The 22,605-nt window shown below is 39.1% G+C and overlaps 1 protein-coding gene across 1 annotated transcript; it reads left to right on the forward strand.

The window, feature by feature from the left end:
* The first annotated feature begins 6,283 nt into the window (after positions 1-6,283).
* On the forward strand, positions 6,284-22,605 carry EDARADD (EDAR associated via death domain). The gene is made up of 6 exons (XM_081997042.1): positions 6,284-6,428; positions 11,138-11,196; positions 12,850-12,889; positions 15,814-15,902; positions 18,703-18,748; positions 21,277-22,605. Exons 1-6 carry the CDS (start codon positions 6,398-6,400, stop codon positions 21,651-21,653), a joined length of 642 nt encoding a protein of 213 aa, XP_081853168.1. The 5' UTR covers positions 6,284-6,397; the 3' UTR covers positions 21,654-22,605.

Consider the following 22,605-nt stretch of genomic DNA (forward strand, 5'->3'; position numbering starts at 1 on the left):
TGTTTGTTTGCACTTCATAGCTTTGATTCTGATGCAAATTTTTTGTCATGAGTATTAAAAAAAGCCCCAAAACCTTGGAAGAATCAAGTGCTTGCACTGTCACATTCTTGCACTGCGTAAAGGACTATGCAAATTACATGTAAACTATCATATTTTCTAAGTTGTCAGTTTAGATAATGTGATGTTAGTTACAGAAAGTACTTTATTTCTTCGCCTCTGACAGTCTTATCCTGCTTGCAATTTAGTTTTTGACTGCTGCATTAGAAGCATAAGGAATTGGCTGTAGAAATGTATAATGGATAATTTTAAGAGGGGGAACAAAAATTAATTCCTTATATACATAAGTGTTATGTGCTATACCAGAGCTGAATTTAGCTTAACACGGTTTTCTCAACTCTGGGGTATTTTCAGTCTTATTTTATGTTTTAGTGTTGATTTCAACCTATGAATGCTACTTTGGTAGTGGTATAAAAATGTTTTTAAAAAATGTAAAAATGCTAAAATAGGATTTTTCTGTGAAATCAATTTCAGGAAACAGCTGCAGAAGAAACAGCCTTAAAATTGCAAATGAAACCTAACAGCATGTTACAAACCTGTGAGTACCTACTAAGCCTGTTTCTTTTAAAGAAATTATGATGTTATAATATTTAGAAAGGGCTGAGGACAAGCCTTTACTGGGGAGAGAGATAATCATAGTTTACAGCTTCCTGGGCTCATGAAAAGAGTCTGGCATATATTTATAATTTTTCAATGTACATGTACATTCTAAGATGTACGTGCTTGGCATATGAACAAATATGTCATTTCATGATATGCCTGGCTATTAAAAATGTTGACAGTTTTATTTGCAAGCTCTAACATTTTCTTTCTATGTGCAAGCAAAAAAGCCTTGAAAACAGGAACTAAAAACGTTATTCTGTATTAGTAAGTAAGAGTTAAATAATGCACATCATAGTCACCTCTTCCCCATCACAACGTTATTCTCTAGCGTGGACAGACATCTGGGTGTACCAGAGAGTGCCAGGCAGTCTTTTAGTTCATATAACAAACCTACGATTATCAAACTTGCTTCTGGCTTGCAGCTGGAAACTGATAAAAGTCCTGCAACACTTCTTGTATTAGCTGCATGGGTGCTTTTTAGTTAGCTCTGTGTGCCAGGATTGATCTTATGCGCTCTGGTTGTACACAGAAATCATGATCTGTGGTCATCAACCATGTAAAAATGTTATCTTAGAAATTATTATGGACCAATTTAAGTGAACGGAAAGTCAAAACAGGGTGGCTTCACATTTCACATTAGGAGAACCTTGTAAATCCTAGCTGCTTTGCCAAGTTCATGAACTAGATTTCAGTAATCTGAAACGTGGATTTCTGGAAAATTTTTGCCCTTGAAACTTTTGCCTTTATTTATTTTTCCAAATTAACATTTGAATGAGTCCTTTCTAAACTTAGGAGAGTAAACCAGGGGAATCAATACGTCACAAACTTCTGTTTAAGTCTGGCAAACAGAAGTGGTGGGAGTGCAGTGCCTGTTGAGCAATGGAACATCTTGTGGTAGCCTAGTTATGAAGATTTAATGATACAGCAAGGCAAAGCTGTGGGTAAGAACTTTTAGTAAATCACCTGATGCAAGTACAAAAAGCAGACAAGTAGTGGAGCACCTGAGTTGGGTGGTCTATCAGGCCTGTTACAACTGAAGTACTTGTGTGCCCACACCCTGTTTTATCCAGCTGTTGTTAGGCCTGATGCAAGTTGTTATGTTTCCTTGCAAGTCATGCTTCACTGACATCCTGTTCTCGCCTACTGATAGCTGCCTTAAAACCACAATCTGGTTAAGTCTGAGGCAACTTGTTCCAAATAGCTTTTGAAAAGTACCCATGGATGTCTAGACAAACAAGAGAAATGGCAGGACTATGGCTTGTAAATGGCAAAACAATAGGTCAAATTCAGTATAGTGGAAAAAAAGGAAAATTTTTAATATGAAAATTGCATACACCAGTATCTTCATAATGAGTATAAGGAAAAAGAAGAAAAAGAAAGATAGAATACAGTAAAAAATAAAAAATATCGAAGTACAAGGAGGGAGTACATTTTTTTTTTTTTAAGTTTTTGTAGGTGGTAAAAAATTAACTACAAATCTTAGCTATACACCTGTATCCTCATTCCTGTGTTTCTCATGTGTGTGTTATAGTTGAATGTTAACAAACTGCATTGTGTAGTGTATGACAGCATGGTTTGAATCAAGAGTATAGAAGTAATCTCTGGAATGTTACTGTCATTCCTGTAGTACCTATAATTTTTGAATTGCAATAATTACTAACTGTCAAACTTCTGAATATAGCAGGTGCAGATGAACACAAGTAATTTTGTTTAAAAAAAAAGCCCCACAAGATTTATGCATTTGCATTTTGTATGCATGTGCTTATCTGTCAACAAATTGGACCGTGAGGTAGAGATCTCAACTAAATTATACATTTATGGAAAAAAGCAGCCAAGCAGGGGCACCCTGGTAATGCCCCTGCAGAGGGATAAGCTGCAGCCTGAAACCAATCGTATTAGGCTCAGTTTCAATATGTCGATATAGAGAAAGCAAGGTTTCACTGTTTTTGTGGCGTGTGTTTGACTTGGACACATCACAGCTCCCGGAGTGGTGGGAACATTTCCATATCATGCCTCCTATAAGGCAAACAAATTATCCACAGGCTTATGTAAGATGGTCTAGGTGTGTGTAATTTCGTATATTTTCTCCACATAATGCTGTTTCTGTCAAATAAATGTCAAAATTGTGACATTCCTGTACAACTGTAAAAGAACAGACCAATATCATTATTGGCAAAGAAAGCAGATTTAACTTTTTAGCTGCTGGTTAATTATTCCTACTCCAAAACAGTCTCAGAATTTTCGAGAACTGACTGGTCTAGCAATACACTGAAGCTGACCACAGTCGAAAGCTATCTATTGGATACCTGGCAAAGAAAATGCAGGGAGGTGTTTCCCAACTCTACTGAAATGCATTAGAAGTGAAGAGCTTATGTTGAAACAGAAGTATTTTACTTAATACAAACTTCCTTAAATGAAGATGTTTGAAATGTATAAAGCAAACTAATGAGGAAGAATAAACAAGGTTGCCATATGATACTGGCAAGCCCACAGTTACCGTGACTGTTAGCAGCCCTTGTCAGGGAGGATTACTGTTACACTGTGTTAGTGGCATTTGTGATCTGGAACAGAAGTTCTGTATTTCCATGGAGAAAAGTTGTAAAGGATCAGTTAGAAAAAGCTTTTATATCTTTTTTTTTTTTTGGGGGGGGGGGGGTGGGGGGTAGGTGGGATGGGTAGCAATAATATTTTGCTGCACAGAAATATATTGTCCATGGGAGAAAAAAGGTTTTGTCTGCAGCCTTGTGCTCAGAAGATGGGAAACCCCTTGAGACTGTGGGTTAATTGCTATTTCAAACAATAAGCTAACTGGCTATGTATTACCAGATAGTTTATAGATCTTTGGGAAAAGTCTTTGTCCTCATCAAAGATGGATGGTTTTTTGATGGGGCCAGGAAAGGGATGAGAAGAGGCATGTGTAGACATGATTTGTAAAAACTATTTGAAAATATTAATCCTGTATTTGAGAGGAAATTTACAAAATCCTGAACTCTTCACATTATCATTAATTACACTAAATTTAGCAGCTTGCATGGTTACAGCAAGATAAGATACAGATTGTACTTAAGTATAGAAATTTTATGAGAAAGGTCATCCACTGTTTCAGAGAATGCCGTTGCTTAAAGTTATCTTATTCTGGATTTAGTTTTTGTGATACAGTTATATTTAGTTTTGCCAAAATGATTGCTGGCTTTCTGGACTGGTCAGTTAGTTAAGTAACAAACAAAAGATTTCTGTGTCACTTATTCAAGAATGATACCAGAACAGGCATGCCACAGCCAGATTAATCTGTACTGTTGACAGTGCTGTAGAGATGTGTATATGTAATTGCAGGATCCTCCTTCAGTACTAGGAAAAAATTGTTAAATTATGATGACTAACCTATGTTTTGAGGCAGTAATTTTATCTAGACTATTGGCTTCTATTATTAAATTCCATTATCTTAAAGAGTTCTTTATGAATAATTTGTTTAAAAAATTCTGTTTCAAATTGAAAAGCCAATGTAATTTACAGATACGCTTTTAAAAATATGGGATTTTTAACAACATGAACCAGTTTTGGCTGCTGGTACAAGTGTTGTTCCACTAAAATTATTTTGTTACTGTTTACTAAAATAATTTTTTAATCCTAATGTAGGAAGATTACAGGTTGTAAGTTATCAGAAGAGTAAATGCCACATTGATGGTCAGACCTAGCTTAGCTCCTAGCACCAGTGCTTTGTATGTTTCTGCAGTTTACAGCCACCTATGTAACAATAGTACCCTAGGGATATTTTGAAGGATGTTAATAGGTACATTTTTATATAGATTATACATATATTTATCCAAATTTTTTTTTAGTCACTGAGTATATCTACTTCTAGGGTTAAAACCAGTAGTCTTCAAATAGCATACAGGCAATGTATACATACATGCAGGTCCTTGGAGCAGATATGGCATCTGATTTATTGAGGCATAAATTTGGCAGGTGTAAAACCCAGAAAATTCTTAGCTTGACTGTGGCTTTGTCATTCCTTACAGTTATAGGAGTGGCTCCAATTATTAATCTAGTATTTGTACAGTTCTGTGTTGGTAAGAATACACCTTCTCCACCCTCTAATTCTCAGGCTGATGATCCATCACCAAAAACATTGTGCCTCTAAGGAAATTTAGGGAAACATACAGGATCAGAAATTTTATTTCTAATTAGACTTGGTGTTATCCTTTTGAACTAAGAAGTGCATCTGTTTTTGAGAATGAGTTTCAATATTAATGTTGAAGCAATCAAAGTCAATCCATACCTTGAATAGCCAGCCTCCAATGATATGCCTAAAAGAATACTACTTTGGTTTTTACACATCATGAATTACAGAAGTGTTACTTCTACCTTGGAGATTAATATATATAGATATATATTTGTGTGTGTGTATAACCCAATGGCAAAACCTCCATTTATCTCTCAGGTGAAGTAAGGGTGATGCTCTGAATCTTCTAAATACTATGTCAGTACTCTCACTGGTAGGATGATTTAGGTGTACGCTGTAAGAGCTCTCCCACAAAGACTTGCTCTTCTACAAGAATTCACAAATTCAATAACATAATAATTGAAAAAAAAATTTATATTAACGAACAGCCAAATAGCAGGATGAGCCACTGTCTTCAATTTAAATTCTGAAAATAAGAGCAATTTCATCTTTATCACATTTTTTAGATTTGTAACCTGCATGAGAGATGGAAAAGCACTCAAATTTTAATGCTTTATGGACCAAAGGCTGCATTTAGTTACTCCAGTGTAAGCCAGTTGACTGAACTGGAGCTCTCCGAATGTAACAGCAGAATTTGGCCATAAAGTAACCTTTTTAATAAATGAGTAGAGGCTAACACACAAATGTGGTCTTTATAATGGCAAATTCAGTTATGCTGGTTTCTTTTGTTGGTATTGTACAATAAATAGCAATATATGATATTTCTTATTTAGACAATGATTTCATGCGTGGACCCCATTTAAGAAATATGTGTTAATTTAAGTGTATTGAAACCCTAAGTGAGAGAATTTGCCAGAGATGGCAATGAGGACCCAAAGCAAAGATTTGTATTTAGTGTCATGGTATCGGAAGTGCCTGTAGCATAAGAGGAAGAATTTTAAATATTCGTGAAAAACTGGCGCAGTTTATGTTTGTTGCTCTGCAATACTTGTGTTCTTAAACTCCGTTCGTGCACTGCGAGCCATCTGCCGAGGTACCTTAAACCCTAATGGAAACCACCCCTCTCTGTCCGAAGGCAATTATTTAAGCGCGTTAGTACCTGTAGGAGCAGGAGAGCGAGCACTTGATTTTTATATGGCTGAAGTAACCTACTTTAGTTCCAGACTAGCGCTACTCAAGGAGCCGTCATACGCCTCCTATGTCTTTGTTGGTAACGAAAGGCGGAGCTTCCACGCAGCGGCGCACCCCCGCCCGGAGGAGCTAACCCGGCATACCCGCGGGAGAGCGGTACGTCCCATGGGGAACGGCGGGCTCCCGGCGGCCGCCGCGCTTCGCTGCGGCGGACACGTTTTCTACCCGGGCTGGAGTCGCGGCCGGGAGCGGGAGCGCCCTCCCCGCGGAAGGCGAGGCGCGGCCCCGCGCCCGGCCCTACCTGCAGCGGGGCTCCGGGCGGGGCGGCGGCAGGAAGGGGGCGGCGCGGCGGCGGCGGCGGTTCCGGGCACGTCGGCCGGCGCCGATCGTTCCTCGCGCTGGGACCCCGCCGCCGCCCGCCCCATGGCTGCTCCGCAGGACCCGCAGCCCCCAGGTGAGGACGCCGCCGCGGGGAGCGGGGCGGGCGGGCTGGCTGGTGGGGTGGGCGGCGGCGGCGGCTGCTCCCAGGCCCCCCGGCGGGTCCGGAGGAGGCGCGGCGCCGGGTGCGGCCCGCAGCGCCCAGCCGCCCCGCCTCCCTCCCCGGGCAGGGCTGACCCGCGGCTGTGGCTTCTGGGAGCCAGGTGAGGAGCCTAGCCCGGCCGAGATTGAAAGGGTTTGTTAGTTGCTCCCTTCCCCTTCCGCACACGCTAATTAAGCATGGTAATAATTTATCATGTGCTCTGCTGATGTGATTTAGTGCAACTTGTCCTGTCAAGCCTGCTCCAGTGTTTGGTGTATAAGTTAGCTTGTGCTTGCTAACAGCACATTAAAAAGCCATTTTCTTAAAATCCCAGACTCCAGGTGGTAAGGAAGCCCATGCTCTTTAACGTACATGGCTAATGGTGGAAATGACTTTTGAGTACCTCATCTCAGGTGTGCCAGCATCACAGTTTTTTCCCTACCTATCTGCTCAGACAGTGACAAAGTTTTGAGTAGTTAACAATAAACAAAAATGGACAAGTGTTGGTGGACTTAGATTTTTCAGAGAACCTAATATTCTAATATAATTTGCTGTATTTTCTCCTGTTACTCAAATTTGAAATTCATGTGCCTCTGGTCAAAGCACCATTGTTGATTTGGGCTTAATCAAAGGGTTCATCTCTATGAGCAACATTAGTATTAGGGTGGTCACTTTGTTTCAGTTGAATTAAGTTGTACTATTAATGTGTGTGCCCTGCCTTGGCGTGAAAGAGGTCTTGCATGTGTATGGTTGAATTACGTAACTACCGTAGGCCTTCCATGCTTCACCCACTACTGGTGGTGTCAAGGCTATGTTGCAGGGAAAATACGGTAACAGAGGGGAATACCGTCTCTGTTATATGGTGCTTTGTGAACCCCTTCCTGCTTAAAGGTCAAAATGCTGAGGTCTCCAAAACTGACCTTCAGACTTCCTTCCAATGCAAGGACAAAGAGCAAGAAAGGGTCACAGGGCATGTGATAGGACAAGGGGTAATGGCTTTAAACTGAAGGAGAGTAAATTTAGATTAGGTCTAAGGAAGAAATTTTTCACTATGAGAATGGCGAGGCACTGGAACAGGTTGCCCAGAGAACTTGTGGATGCCACATCCCTAGAAGTGTTCAAGGCCAGGCTGGATGGGTCTTTGAGCAACTTGGTCTAGTGGAAGGTGTTCCTGCCCATGGCAGGGGTGTTGGAACTAGATGATCTTGAAGGTCTCTTCCAATCCAAATCATTCTGTGATTCTGTATGCAGGATTAGAAGCTTCAATATGTGTGTGTATACATATGTATACGCATATATACACCTGTGTGTATATATAAAGTTGGCAGGCTGTTCGCAGTGTTAAGTGCACCTCTGTTAGAATAGCAGTATTGAACAGAGGGAAATGGTACAAGTCTGCTGCTTCTGTTGCAGACTGGTTATACTGGACAGGCTCAGGCAGAAGAGCCACTGTAGCCACTGAGCAGTCAGTGTGCAGGTGCTGGGTGGCAGAAAGGAACCTTGGGAGCAACCATCAAACCTGACTTAAGTCTGTCCAAGTCAGCTTGCATGTGCTGATTTATGTACATCTGAGTCAACTCACGTGTGGTTCCTGGCAGATGTGTGGGGGAAATAAATGTAGGCCGGTGGCTGTATGCTGTCAGTGGGGAGTATGGTGGTAGTGATTTTTTTGAGGGATCCCAGGTAATGTTGTTATCAAGCTGTCTGTCAAAGTAACTATGAAATCAGATGGTCCGCAGATGGTACCTGTATTTCCTGTCAGCCTTTCAACATGCAAAGCTGTGGATGTTTTACATTTGAGATAGAGAACTTTCCTCCCTGCTGTTTTGTGCACCTGTGTCCAGCTGTATGACATGAGCTGCAGAATGCTGTGGGAGGTACATGTGGGAAGGAGAGAGGGGACATGGCATTTTAATTGTCTTATTCACAACTCAAGTCTTTGGTTTTCAAATTGCCAACTATCAGTGATCAACAAGACCATGCTGAATCATCCACAGCCAGTATTTGGAGCATTTATTCTTAGGTCCAAATATTTGTACACATATATGCCACTTATAGAAGATGTTGGGACTTGGTAGTGCTCCACAACCTAAACCACGTGGAAGTTGCTGTTCTTCATAAAGAACTAGAAAAACAAAGGGGAAGAAATTGGGGTATAGGGAAAGAAATACAGTTTTAAACATTTTTCATGAGGGATACTAAGCAGGAAAGATGCAGTCACAGATCCATGGTGACTGTGTTTCTCTGTGAGACCTAGAAAGCAGGAGTCAGTTAAAGGTGCCACCCTACACCCCATCACCTCTTGTAGGGTCACCCTGGGGTCTGTCAAATCCTTATTTTAAACGCCTGTATTCTTGAAGCTTCTCCATTTTTTTCAGTGCTTCCTTCTGGATTGTGGAAAGTAAATAATTACCAGTGTTGCAATGTACCTTGGCCATATCTTGGAGATGTGACAGAAGATAGGGGATGAAGTCCTTATGCCATAGCTACAGTAGCCACCAAGGTTCACCAGCGCATGGACCTTTTGTGGGGCCTGCTTTCATCTACCTTAAGGCTGCTCTTGCATTACAAGGACAAAAGAAAGATTTTATTTTAATTTTTTTTTTAACTCAGCCAAGAATCTGTAAGGAGGAGCTGTAAGGCCTCCAGAATAAACTGATGATGTTGCATGCTTTGCCACTGGGTTTGTTGGGTCTTTGCTAACAGTGGAGAAACAGCAAGACTAGGGATGCCTGGGCTGGCCTTCTTCCCTGGAGCCTTTCTCTGGCTCCCAGTACCTCCTCCTTTTCCATCTTTCCTTTACAGGATGGTCTTCTGTATTTGCCCTAGCTCCCTTTCCATTTCTTTTGCAGCTCTCCACTACAGTTCCCACATGGATCCTCCATTTTTGGACCTACTCTCATGCAACATCTTACACCAGCTTATTGTATTTTCTCATATCCCAGTCTGACTCCCGCCCTCTGTGCATTGGAGTTGGGAAGCTTATGGGGGTTTGTGCTGACCCTTGCCATCAGGGCAGGCTTTATCCAGAATGTTCTGTTAATACCATGTTGCTGGAGCAGTGATTTAATATTTGCCAAAAAATGGCACATATGACAAGAATACGGGGTTTTGATTTGGGTTTTTTTCTTCTTCTGCATATGTATTCCTAAACTTCACACTGCAGTGTGAACATGCTCAGCTGAAATTTCAATGACCTCTGCTTTTGTAAAATGTTGAGTGTGTCTATCTGCAAAGGCTGTGCTCAATCCTTGTAGATCTGACTGCTCTGATCGTGTGCCACTTGCTTGGAGAATGTGCGTGGTCTTCCTGTGAGCACTAGCACTGAGCAAGGCTCTTCCTGGCATTGCAGAGAGGGGCTGGGCACTGCACCGGACACGCAGGAACTGCTGCTGATGGGGCTGCCTCATGGATGCAGGAGGGAGAACAGTTCTGTCCTGGAGCCCTGGGGCTGTATCTGTCTGGATGCTGTCACCTTTTTTTGTTTTCAGGCCTGTTTATTATACTGTCTTTGTGTTGTCTTATGCTTTAGCTTGTTGTTCTGTTGTATTGAGTAGATTTGTAGAAGCGGGACACAAAATAAGCAATTATGCTAGATTTGAGTTGGTTAGAATAGTGTCTATGTAACTTAAGTACTTTTGGGGGGTTAAGTGTTTATACTGGGCATTTTGTAATTAATATCTGGGGCTAAGTTGTGTTCTAAAATGCACTGATTTCTATATTTGAGAGAAGGTAGTCACCAAATATTGATTCCAACCACCTCTTTCTGCTTGCGGATGAAACCATTTAATGTGTTCTTGTAGTAAGTATAAGGACTTTTAGAATGCGAGTAATAAGAATGGAGTGAAAATCCTACTACATAATTTAAAACGCTTTTAAATTTTTGAAAACATGATACTTATCAACAGAAGAGATTCCTCAAGGAAATGGCATGATGATGTTAAATTACAGGAGTGGTGGTGTGAGTCCTGACTTCTGTATGAGATTTGTTTCAGATTCTCTGTGCACTTTTGGTCAGTACCCCACTACTATTTGTCAGTTTAGCCATCAGTGCAGCGGGGTTGGCATTTAATGATTCACCTGCAAGTGCTTTGAAGATTTATTTTTGTATCCTTTTGATGCTAATATAATTGAAGTTTATGATTCTTTTGTATGCAAATAATTAATGTTTACCTCAAGTATATTTTTTATTAGGTTTTGTACTGCAGTCTCCTGTTTATTATAGTATTTTTGTTGCAGTGGGTATGTTTACTGTCTGAAATACTGCTCTAAGGAAAGAACAGTGCTGCCACTCAGAGAACAAAATGTAGCTTTTAGCAGATTTACTGGATTTTATTCTTTATTGCTGAATTGTTTTGTGATTTTTTTTTTTAACTAAAAATAATTTAGAATTTTCATTTAAGTCTATCTTTTGTTAGTTTAAAGTTGTGTTTCCTTGTTGGATGTAGTTTCTCATCCATGTGCTAGTAGCTCTGACAATTTCTAGTTTGTCATCGTTTCTTGTGGAAATGTAATTTGACATAATGCATGTAATGGCTGCGTAGTTGTGCTTTACCTTGGTCAGACAAAGAAGCAAAATATGAATTGCCAGACATAAATATTTTAAGGATTATGCAGTGATAAAGCTTTCTGTTTTCCAGCAGATCATGCAGCAAAAGAGCCAGTGGAGGATACGGATCCAAGCACTCTTTCCTTAACAATGGTATGTGTTTCTGGTCTGATGCAGTTCAAATCATTATAGCTCTCTACAGTTACATAATGCAAAAGTGAGGTAAAACATACAAGGATGTTAACTCAAACTGTAAGTGTAGTTTTGCTTATCTGTATGATTGTATAAACAAATTTTAATTTACTAACCTTGTGCAATTAAAGTGTAAGTAAAAATACCAATAGGTACATAAGCTGAATTTGATGGTATCAGCTGAGCTTTCCATGGCATAGCCTCTAGAGGTTATGACAGTCCCATTTTTTAAATTTAAAAACTCTGGCAAAGGAGAAAGATTGGTGCTGACATTCTTCTGTCTATATGGGTTGGAGCGATAAGAAACCCCGCCTAAAGCTTAAAATTTCTTCCTGTACCTATTTTGTCTGATCAAAGTCATGGAAAGGTAAGACCAAACAGCAGTGCCTTACAGCAGGCGTGGGTGAACCTAGGGAGAGGCCAAACAGCGCACTCTAGTGCTTGCTGGCAGAGTAACACCGTTTATGACAAGTTTCAGTGTCTTAGGATATTAAAGATGCCAGTCTTATGCTGAGACAGGAGTATATCAGGTAAAAGTACTATGAAATTCTGTGAAGTCTTTTAAGATATTTTTCTTTTTAAGATTGCTATGGATTGCTTACTCTGTGGGAAAGTTACAGTGCCATGTAGACCAGAGAAGACTGTTGTCTAATGTAGTTATGTAAACAGATTGAAATGCATTGGTTTGTTTTATGGATGGCAAGTGAGCAAGCTTTTGCTTTGCCTTGATGTTTTCTTTCCATTTTGAAGCTTTGCCACAGGGAGTCAGCAGGAAGCTCTGAAAATTTCACTAGTACTTTAAATGCTGATCCTTCACTGGGATCCATTATTGCAGTCTGTGTAGATACAGAATCAAAAAGATACAGACTTTGTGATTGTTTTTGTGGACTGACTAAATTAGATGCTGTGTTTTGCTAAGGGGAGTTTTTAAAAGGTGGGGAAAAGTTGCTATATCTGAGACAAATGAAAGTTTGTTTATGCCCCCCACTTCCTTGAATTAAGATGTCTTTAATCTGTTTGCTTGGTTACCAGCTTCTGTAAAAGCCACAACTACTTTCACATAAAGGTACGGGCCATAGGGAAGGAGGTGGATTTCAGGTATAATGTACATTATAACATGGCTGGAAATCAGCAGCTATCCCCTTAAACTCAGTAATAATAGATTTCTATTAATCAACTTTTTAATTTTTAGAGCAGAAGGGAAAAATGTTTTTTTTTCTTTCAGTACAGTAACATTTTAATAAAAGCTTGTATCTGCTAAAAGAGCTTTTGAAGTCATCTTCATTCCTCCTGGTCTGCATTACCTTTTCTAGATTATCTTGCTACTTAAATGCAAAATCTATTTCCCAACTCCTGCTTTTTCGCTAAGAAGTAATACTTTTAAAAATACTGCAGCAAAGCAGCAATGTCTATTACTTTGGCATGTGCTCATTGGTAGTGTTCATAGCATCTCAATTCCCGCATAAGAGGGGTGTTGCTGTGTCTGATTGTAGACAGATCAACTAATAGCAATTTAAAAGATGTAACTATAATTACGCAGTTTTATATACTGTTTCTCCATCACAATTACACTCAAAATAACAAACATTTGTGTCTCTTGCCTTTTTGTGACAGACTGAAAAATACCCTGTCCAAGACACAGGAGTACCTAAAGGTAAGTATTGTGAATTCTGTCTATTTAGGTGTCATAGATCTGTGGTGTTAGGTGCAATAACACCATTGGTGTTATCCAACAGATTGAAATACTCTTACTTTTTCCGAGATGTTTATGTTTTCAATGTAGTTTTGTCTTCTGTATTTTTGAGGTCAGTTTGGTGTGTATATACAACTTTTGAAATTTCATTCCAAAGTTTAGTTTTGATCTAAAAGTCAGCCTGAAACTATCACCAGAAGATCTTAGTTCTCAATCTGTAAAGAAAATGCAGTGGTGCCATCAAAAAACGGTGTTCAGAGAACAGATAGTAGAGACATGATAATGTTAGAAGGTGTCTTTGAAGATATTACCAGTGCCTTCAGCTTATCAGAAATATAATCCAGAAATACCTCCCAGGTCCCTTGCCTCTGATTGCGTTCTCAGCCCTATAACCAATTAACTCTTCATGACATCTTTTACCTTTAGCAGGTATTAATACCATCTACTTGGGAACCTAATATAGCTCCACTCTGCACAAGTTCCTGTCTCTGCACTGAAAATGGAGTGAGGGAGTGCAGGTTCTGTACTGCACTGAAATAAAATAGTTGGATTACACAGTGCGAATATCCCCTTTATGGTTTCCTTGACATGTGGGGTGGGTTTTTTGTCATCCCAGGCTTCACTGTTGGCTTTTGTCCAGGAAATGCACTGGGCAGGGGCTCAGTTGAGGAGCACTATGCAGGTAGTGTGTTCACTATCCTGTGTTGCACAGGCAGCGGGAACAGACACAGGAAACTATGCAGAAGTTAGTCACAATGGAATCTTTTGCCAAGGAGTGTTAGCAATATACCACTGGGGTTAAAGGAAGGTGAGAGACTATTTGAGACTATATGAGCATCTTCTCGTAAGTGCTGCTCAGTGGGGAAGGAGAACATGGGATGAAAACTAATTTGAAATCATAAACTACTTCTGTTTATTTGCAGCCAGGTGTTTTGTTCCTTCAAAATTGTTTATTAACACTAAAGCAATTTATCTGGAACATTCTTTTCCATATCCTGTTTTTTATTTCACCTGTGACATCAGGTTCCCCTCAAAAGTAATTAGATAAAATCCTAAATTTCAAATTTGTCAAAGCTGTTTGAAATCTGACATTCCATGCTTTAAATGCATGTAATTTAAAAGGGAAAGCTGAGAGGAAGTAGAAATTTCAGCAATTTCTGTAGAAAGGAAGTGAACTTGGTTTATTTTTAATTTTAGTTTCTGCTTCCTTTTGCTAAGTGTAAAAAGATGTAAGTACTAATACAGCTTGACATTTCCCGTTTGGAGCTGAAAGTGATACAAATACCTCTTAATAGTCTGTTCATTTCCATGATTTAAATTTTTTTCTGAGAACAACTTATTGTAACTTTCTATAAAAACACAGACTTAGAAATATGAATCTGTGATCTAAAGTGTGTTACAGATGTGCAGGTCTGATTCTATGTAACACAATTATGTTTGCTTCAGACATAATGTTTGAATAGACAGTATATTGGTCGGGGGTGTGGTGGGGGCTGTTTTGTTGTTTTCATAGGTCAATTAATTGATGAACCATTTTGGGGCCATAACTTAAAAGTGCTTGGCACCCTCTACCAATTATGAATTGAAGGTGAGTTGAGGGAACTTTTCATGTTGCAGGACTAGGCTTAATGTTTACATCATGTTTTGATTATAATTCTACCTCCATTCAGATATAGAACAAATTTCACATACAGGGTTTCCACACAAATTAAGTGGAATTTTGATGCCCATGCTCTGCCTTTTCAGCCAGACTTTATTGGATTTATTAAGATGATCCTTATTAAACATTTACCCTGCTGGGGGTGAAATAGTTGGCTTTAAGTTTCAACAGTCTTATAAAACCAGAAAAAGAGGAAAATCCTGATTTTGGGTTTGTTTGGGGGTTTTTTGTTTGGGGTTTTTTTTTGAAAGTATAAGGATGAATTATTTGATTCAGATCAGTTTCTTGAGTGAGTTAAGGAAATACGTCGTCTTTCTGTTATCTGACGATTCATAAAGATAATATCTGTTCTTTAATGAGATCTTACCACTAAACAAACAGCAAATGGAAATGTACCAGCACTACAAATATAGTCACTACCATGGAGAGTTCTTGTGTGTAAAAATGTGCAGAATGTAGCCTCTTTTAAGCTCATGTTAATGGTTGGTCACTACCTGACCCAGGGGAATTAGGCAAATGGTTTGATGATGAGGACCTTATTCATCATGCAGAGTGAAATTTGTCTGTTTGCACAAGGTTCACAAAGGGCTTATGCATCCCTTGTACCCTATTTTGAGGGCTGAAGCGAAGCCTGAAAGGTAAATAGAGTTTGTGCTGTATTGGAGAATGTTGTGCTTTTCAGTGGACTCCTAGGGCAGTTGATAAACACACTTTGAAACCTATTATTTCAGTGCTTCAGCAAACTCCTGTGTAGTAGGGATAAGTAGAATGAGCCTAATTAACAAAGGGGCAGAATAAAAGGTAAATATTTGTGTAGTACATATATCAACAATTATCATTGTAAGTGTGATGAGAAAAACAAAGCAAAAAGGGATTATACTAACTTGAGACAGTCATCTTCAGCCTACTTTGATGGTTTGGTTAATATTCTCTGGTCAGCTTTCTGAAAGAACATGACTCTTGCTTCAAAAATAGTGCGGTGGTTGTTTAAAATACAGTTGCTACATTAATATCTGATCTCTGCAAGGGTTATGTTTCTTTGCACAGTCATGCTTAGCATGATTGTTGCAGTCTCTGCCAATTTAATATTTTGTGCTTTTAATATAGCATTTGCCAGTGACTGATCATGATCTGGAGTTAAATTTTGTATGCTAGACACCTGTAAGTCTTAGTATTTAAATTTGTATTTGGGTGGAAGACGAGTGTTTCACAGTCTTTGTCTTAGATGAGGAATACCTGACAGATCAAGTTACATTGGAAATTGCATCTGTGAACATCAAGACCCTTACGTCAGATTCTGGCCTAATCCAACAGGTAAGAAAAATGATGCCTGAATGTGAACTAAGCTAATGCCATTTATTAAATAATGTTCACAAATAAATATAGTTTCAGACTGTATCTGGAGAGCATGGAATTACTCAGTAAAACAGACCAGAAATAGGCTCTCTTTTCAAGAGTTCAATGAAATGAGCTTTTGTGGAGAAGAGCAAAAGAAAGGTTATTTAATCATTAATGTGTATTTTGTAGTTTAAATAGGTTTTGATTAGTGTGTAGATGCTCTGAAGAAGAGCTGACAAAAAGTTAAGGCTTTGTCATTGCATGCTCTCCCTCTTTTCTGCTGAAATTAGAGCCAGGGCAGAGAAGTAGTGAAGTACGGAATCCTAGTAAGGAAAACCACCTAATCGTGGTCATTTGACTGTTCTGCTTTGACGTTGGGACACTGCTATTCTGGTAGCAGAAATGCTCTCCACTGTTTGTGAAATCTTGCATTGCCACAGGTTGGGCAATGCTGAGTGACCCTCATGCTCCATGGTTGCCATCTTTCAAGTGAATGTTATTTGCTGAATTTCAAATTGATTCTCTTTGGGTTGAGCAGAAAGCTTGGAGAAGAGAAATGAATGAGCATTTTCCAGTGAGATGCAGAAGTAAAAGGAGTTCCTTATGCGAGCTGAATTTCATCAGAAACAAACATGGGTTTGGTATGCATTTCACAGGTGATGGAGGTAACTGTCTCATTCCCATCATCAAGAAGAGAGCATTTATTGCCAGCTTAGAATCACTAAAAATATATTTCAGTGTATTAGGGTGTTAATGGTTCTACAGAGCTGAAAAACTTTCTGCTTATCTTCAGACTGTGCATAGGTTTATGGCTTTGATTAGACCTGTAGAGATTGATTGGATTTTAGTTGTGGACAGAAAATATTCTTGCTTAATACCTTAATTTCATGGGCAGTAGCACTACATTCCAATTACATTACAATGAAATGATCTTGAATAAACCTGAGTGCATCTGACTTCATAAAAAAGTACATAATAACTGATCTGTAAAAATACGAATTTTGAGAACAGATGTACGGCACAGGTAAGTATCCCTGGTTTTCTTTGTACTTTTTGCCGTACTAGCTGCTCTTGTTGTTTTTTATCAGATGTGAGTATAAGGACATCTTTTAAAGGCATTTAGGTATTAGCTTTTGCAATACGGTTTGAACTTTCATAAATTCATGAAGTCTGGGAAATATTACTGAAGCTCAGGACAGCAACACACCTATTGCAAAGTAAGTGAACAGCGTCCACTTTTATTTGCTGTTTGTTTCTTTTGAAACAGATCTCTGGGGAGGCTGACCTGTGATGGGCAGCTCCTCATTCTCCCAGTGAGTTACCCTTCTGGGGATTTGTTCTTCAGGGCTCAGTAATAATGTTCTACCTTTTTTAAACAATTTGTGGGAATGGAGACAATGACTATAGTCAGGATCTCCAGATTTATTTTTTCTTAAACTTTGGGTGCTCACATGTTGCCATGATGGCCAAGTTGATGTTTAAAAAGCTTCATCCACATAAAGCTTACATGGTGCCAGTGGAAAAGTAAACTATTAGAAAATAATGGCAAGCATTATTCTGTTGCAAGTGGCATGTGCAGTGTTAAAATGCTTTTGAGCAGAGAGCAGATGTTTTGTGGGATGAACTGATGTTGCGTGTGTGATCTTGCAGTTTTGAGGGAATAAAGAAATGCTGAAAACAGCATGCAAATTTTTCCTTTCCTAACAAAGTCTTTAAGTATTTTGGAGATAGTTTACCTTCTTTATAATTGGGCTGTGAATGTATGCATGTTCACCACATCAACTGAAACTGCGTATATTCTATTTTTAGTGGATTTCTTAGTGAAGGTGTAGCAGGTAGCAATAGAGTATCTTATTACACTATATTGTTACTCAGTTGACTTGTGTTTGCATGCACAGCCTGTAAAATGTTAAGAAGCCTGCTGTGATAGTTTTGGAAGAATGATGTAATACAAAAAATCAACAATACTTTATTGCAGCTATCTAAGGGGGAAATCCCCTTCTGCTTTCATCTTTAAATCCTCAACAGAAGAAAGCTATTTCACCTGGCTCCACACCCGTGTAGTTAAAGTAAGGGCAGCTGCAGTTTCCTGCAGTTCTAGGATGAAGGTGCTGTCCTTCCCGTTTTTAGGTGTTGCTCTCCAAATAGTAGAATTGAAATGTTACAAAGTGTGTTGCAGTCTTAAGCTGCTAAGTAATTTGATTATGTTTAATTAGCAGGCAAAAAGCCACAGAGGGAATGTTTGCTTCAACCAGGAGGAGGGTTAGACATGAACCAGTAGAAATGTTCAAGTCCACCTGTTGTCTAGGAAAGCTTCCTATGTATGTAAATAAATCTGTAAAAAAAAGCTCCTCCACTTTTCCTAGATCAATGAAACAATCTCTTACTGCTGCATGTGACAGGCAAAATTATCTTTTTTTTATTACAAAGCATTTTTAAAATCTTTTCAATCAAGCCATATGAATTGTTGAACAGCTGTTGAGGGATTAAGAACAAAGTGGTCAAAAGATGTAAGCCCATAACATATCGTTAATAAAGATGACATTGTTCAGTGCATACAATCAACAGGGCAGTTTTGTGAGCGAAAGCGTGAAAAAGCTGCCTGAAAAGACTGCAGATTGTCAGTAATTCCTCAAAACCAGATATATTCCCTGTCTGACATTACAGGTAGATCAGGATTCTGCTAAGTAATCTCTTGCCACCTGTGAATTAGCCAAATAGTTATTCTGGTGTTCAGATACATTGTTTTGATTTATATTTGTTTCCTGTTTTGTAGCCAGAAGACAAAGACATGCAAAACCATGGTGACGAGTCACTTTCAGGTAGTATGTCAACTTTACTGTTCTACATATTTTATTCCTAGACTTTCTTTGAAAGCACTTTATTAAAAACTGCTATTTGTCTTAACCAAGAACTGCCTGGGTAGTCAATGGTTGTGGAGCTCATTACATTACCAGTTTCATTTACAGCTTCCTTTTTGTTCTAAAGTGGATGGTGATCAACAATGCAGACCATACAAAATGTGTAAGTTGGGCTTTTCAGATACATCTAATACATCCACCTTGGGAATAAATCTGTAAACAGCTACCTGGAGAGAGCAGAAGCTGGCAATGGGCTGTGGGGGCTTATTCCATAATTGCATGAGCTCAGCTGGGGATGGGGTGTGTGTGGATGATATACAGCCCTGTTAATCTAACTGAACACCTGAGAATTTCCTGTTAGTAAGCTTGTCCTATCATGTACCATTACAGTCATGCAATTAGGTGGGTAGGTCTTCATTTTCATGTCAGTATCTAACACAGAGCATGTTAGAAAAGCAGGATTCTGCATAATGCTTTTGATGACCTTTAAAGGTCTCTTCCAACCCAAAATATTCTATGATTCTGTAGTCTGCACACGGTATAGCAAAAGAAGCAGGTTGGTTTAGTTTTGTTTACCTGTAACTGTGCCCTGTGTTTTCTTTACCCCTTCTTCCCTGCTTCTGTTGGAGGATAAAACTTACTCTGGCATCCTTGCAAAGCAAAATAAGATGAAATTCAGATAGGGTGCTTTCCTGCCCTTCGAGCTCAGCCAGAACTTTGATCATATTCCATTCATTTTGCCTTGTTTGTATAACTAAATCTTGGTATGAATGAAGCAAGCAAATTTTGTCTCACTTCAGCAAGAGTTTAGGGTGCACAAGAAGAGCAGAATAGTTCATGTATGTATTTCTGCACAGAGCAGCTGCAAGGCCTGTGGAATACCTGTGAGCAAAGATGTGACCAGAACGTGTTTCCCTGTAACAGGGAGTCTAAGCATTTGTATGAAGTTATGTGTCTGCAGCAGTGTTGTTGCTGCATGCCATAACTTGTTGAAAACTTCAGAAGTTGTCTTTGGCCTGCTAAAAAAGCAAGGTGATGAGCAACATTACGAAAGTTCTTCTCTTAAAAACAAAAACCAAAGTGCATGCAGAAGCTACATTCAGCTGAGTTGTTTATCAGCACTAACAGTCAGAATAAAAAAATCGTGATTTGACGGTCTTTCTGGAATTTTCATACAATCTGATAATAGTTACTGCAAATGAAAAAAAAAAAAGAAACTCCAAGCAAAAAAATCTAACAGATGCTGTTGTCTGTATGAGTAGGTGGCACTGAGTACCAGATTTGCCCTTTGCCAGAGTTACAGTTCAGGTCTCTTAGACCAGCACTGATCCAGCACTTGTAAATTGTGTGTCACTGTTTTCTGTTGTTGTTTTTAATCACTCTTTCGATTAATATCAGTTTTCTTATTGTAGCATCCCTTTCTCAAAGAGTTTTATCCCAAATAGTTACTTCCCTATTTCAAAGTATACAATGAGGCTGGAGGGCAGAAGCTTTAGAAAGTGCTTCTAGGCTGCATCCATTACTAGTTTTCAGACATACCAAATTCTCCCTGCCTTCATATCTGCAGCCAAAATGCTTAAACAATGCCCTACACCACTGCAATGTTAAAGGTCTTAGTGTTAGTATTTAACTAGAAGTATGACTAGAACTGGTTTCTACATGCTTTTACGGGTTATTAATACGTAATATAGTCTGATAGCACCACATTGTTCACAGAGCTGGGGAGATACTGACAGTTGTGTGTGGGAAACTGCAATTTTCAGTATTTGATGCAGATTTTAGAACATATCACCACCTACTTCCAGCAACTTGGTATTTTTATGTTTCTCACACATGGAGGAATATGCTCTTTATTCCTTTCAATAATGTACATTTAAAATAGGCTTGCTTGGTAGAACAGGGACAGCTTTTATTGTAAGAGCCCTTATAAAGCAAAGGAACATTTCCACTTTTTCATTGTGTTAAAGTATTAGATGTTGTCTTTGCACCAGTCAGCAGAGGTTGTCCTGGTGCAAATATTTGATGTTGTTATGAAGGCAGCAGTTCAGAAGTGCAAAACCTTTTTCTTCGTCCTACAACATATGTATACAATATGTACATAATGCTCACATAATCCTGTTGGTGATGTAAGCAGGGGTTATGGCAGATTCAAGGAAGCAACGTAGTTCCCAAAAACAAAAAAGGGGACTATCCCAGCTCATGCACTGGATTGAATAGCAGGCCTTTTCTATAAAAGTATAAATATAGTAATTCCAAAATTACTGTCCTTTTGATTATAGCCACTGAGAGTAGCGAAGAGAGAAGTCTTAAAAAGTTAATTTCATGAGTGCTTTGTAAGGAAGGGCATTAAATGTCACTATTCTGACTTTTTCAGAAGTGATTCAGAGGAACATAGTACTGTTCAACCCTTTGTGTTTTTAACTTGTTGTTCCCAGCAAAACCACAGCAAGAGATTCTAACTTCTCCCCATGTAATGGTTTTCACTGTAGATCTCAAGAAGACCTGCAAGGAAAATGGCACCTGCTCCTTATGCTTATTCCGTGCACCGACCATCAGTGACATGCTCAATGATGAGGACTTGTTGTACACAGTGAGGCTAAAGCTGGATCCCTGCCACCCAACAGTGAAAAACTGGAGAAATTTAGCAAGCAAGTGGGGGATGACCTATGATGAATTGTGTTTCCTTGAACAGAAGCCCCAAAGTCCCACCTTGGAGTTCTTGCTACGGAATAGTGACAGGACTGTGGAGCAGCTGATTGATCTCTGTAAATTTTATAAGAGAATTGATGTTGTGAAAGTGCTGCTGAAATGGGTGGAGGAGGAATGGCCCAAGAGAGGGAACAGAACTTACCAGAGTGACTTCTAGGTCAAAGAAAGTTGTTAGTCCGTACGTGTTAAATGCTGGGACTAGCTGCCACTAGTACATGGAAAGTTCCCCTCACAAGAGAGAGAGCCTGTACTGACGGTTTGTATATGGTGTAAGCTTTACGTACTGTATACACATATATATGTTCTGTGCCCTTATGGTTGCAAAGATAACCTTCCAAAAATGGATGGAATAATTCAGGTTGTGTTCTTGAGTCTACAGATGCCTTCAGTTTCTTTGCTGCTGTTTGTAGGCTTTGTAAGCAGAAGAGGAATGAAAAAACCAGACCACTGGTTTTACTGCAGCAGCTGTGAATCATGTCCGTTCTGTGCTGTTGCTATTGGGAAAGCCACAATTAGAAGGCAAGTCTCTTGCCCTTTCTGGCAGCCCTTCCACAATTTTATATGTTCTACCTAGTAGAAGATGAGGGGTTATTTTTTTTTTCTTCCTTTTTAAAATTTTTTTCTTTGTTTTTGGCACAGGAACGCCTCAGTGTTCCAAGCAGCAGTTTGGATTTGCATGTTATAATTAATTCAGTGTTTCAGCATCACATTCAGGCAAATTAAGCTTTACATCTCTTTTATAAACAAGAATCACATTCAGGCGAATTAAGCTTTACATCGCTTTTATAAACAAGAATAGATGTTAAATAAAATACTTGCATACTTCTACATCATAGGGCATATATTTGCTGTAGAAGAAATCATGCAATTCAGAGAGACTTTCCAGCCCATAACCACTAGCAACCAAAAAACCCCCAAACAATTAAAATGCTTTATACTTAAAATTACTTTCCAAAGTTTTGAAGACAATATACACTCGGAGTGCACTTATCTGTTTATCTCAAATGCATTTTGCTTTGCAGAGTGAGGTGACGGCTAATGCCTCACCCACAGTATATCCTTAGTCTTTAGTGTAACTTCCCTTTTCACAGGCTGTGGTTTTCTTTACA

Source organism: Phaethon aethereus, assembly GCF_964289735.1.
Source record: "Phaethon aethereus genome assembly, chromosome: 3".
NCBI classification, from domain to species: domain Eukaryota; kingdom Metazoa; phylum Chordata; class Aves; order Phaethontiformes; family Phaethontidae; genus Phaethon; species Phaethon aethereus.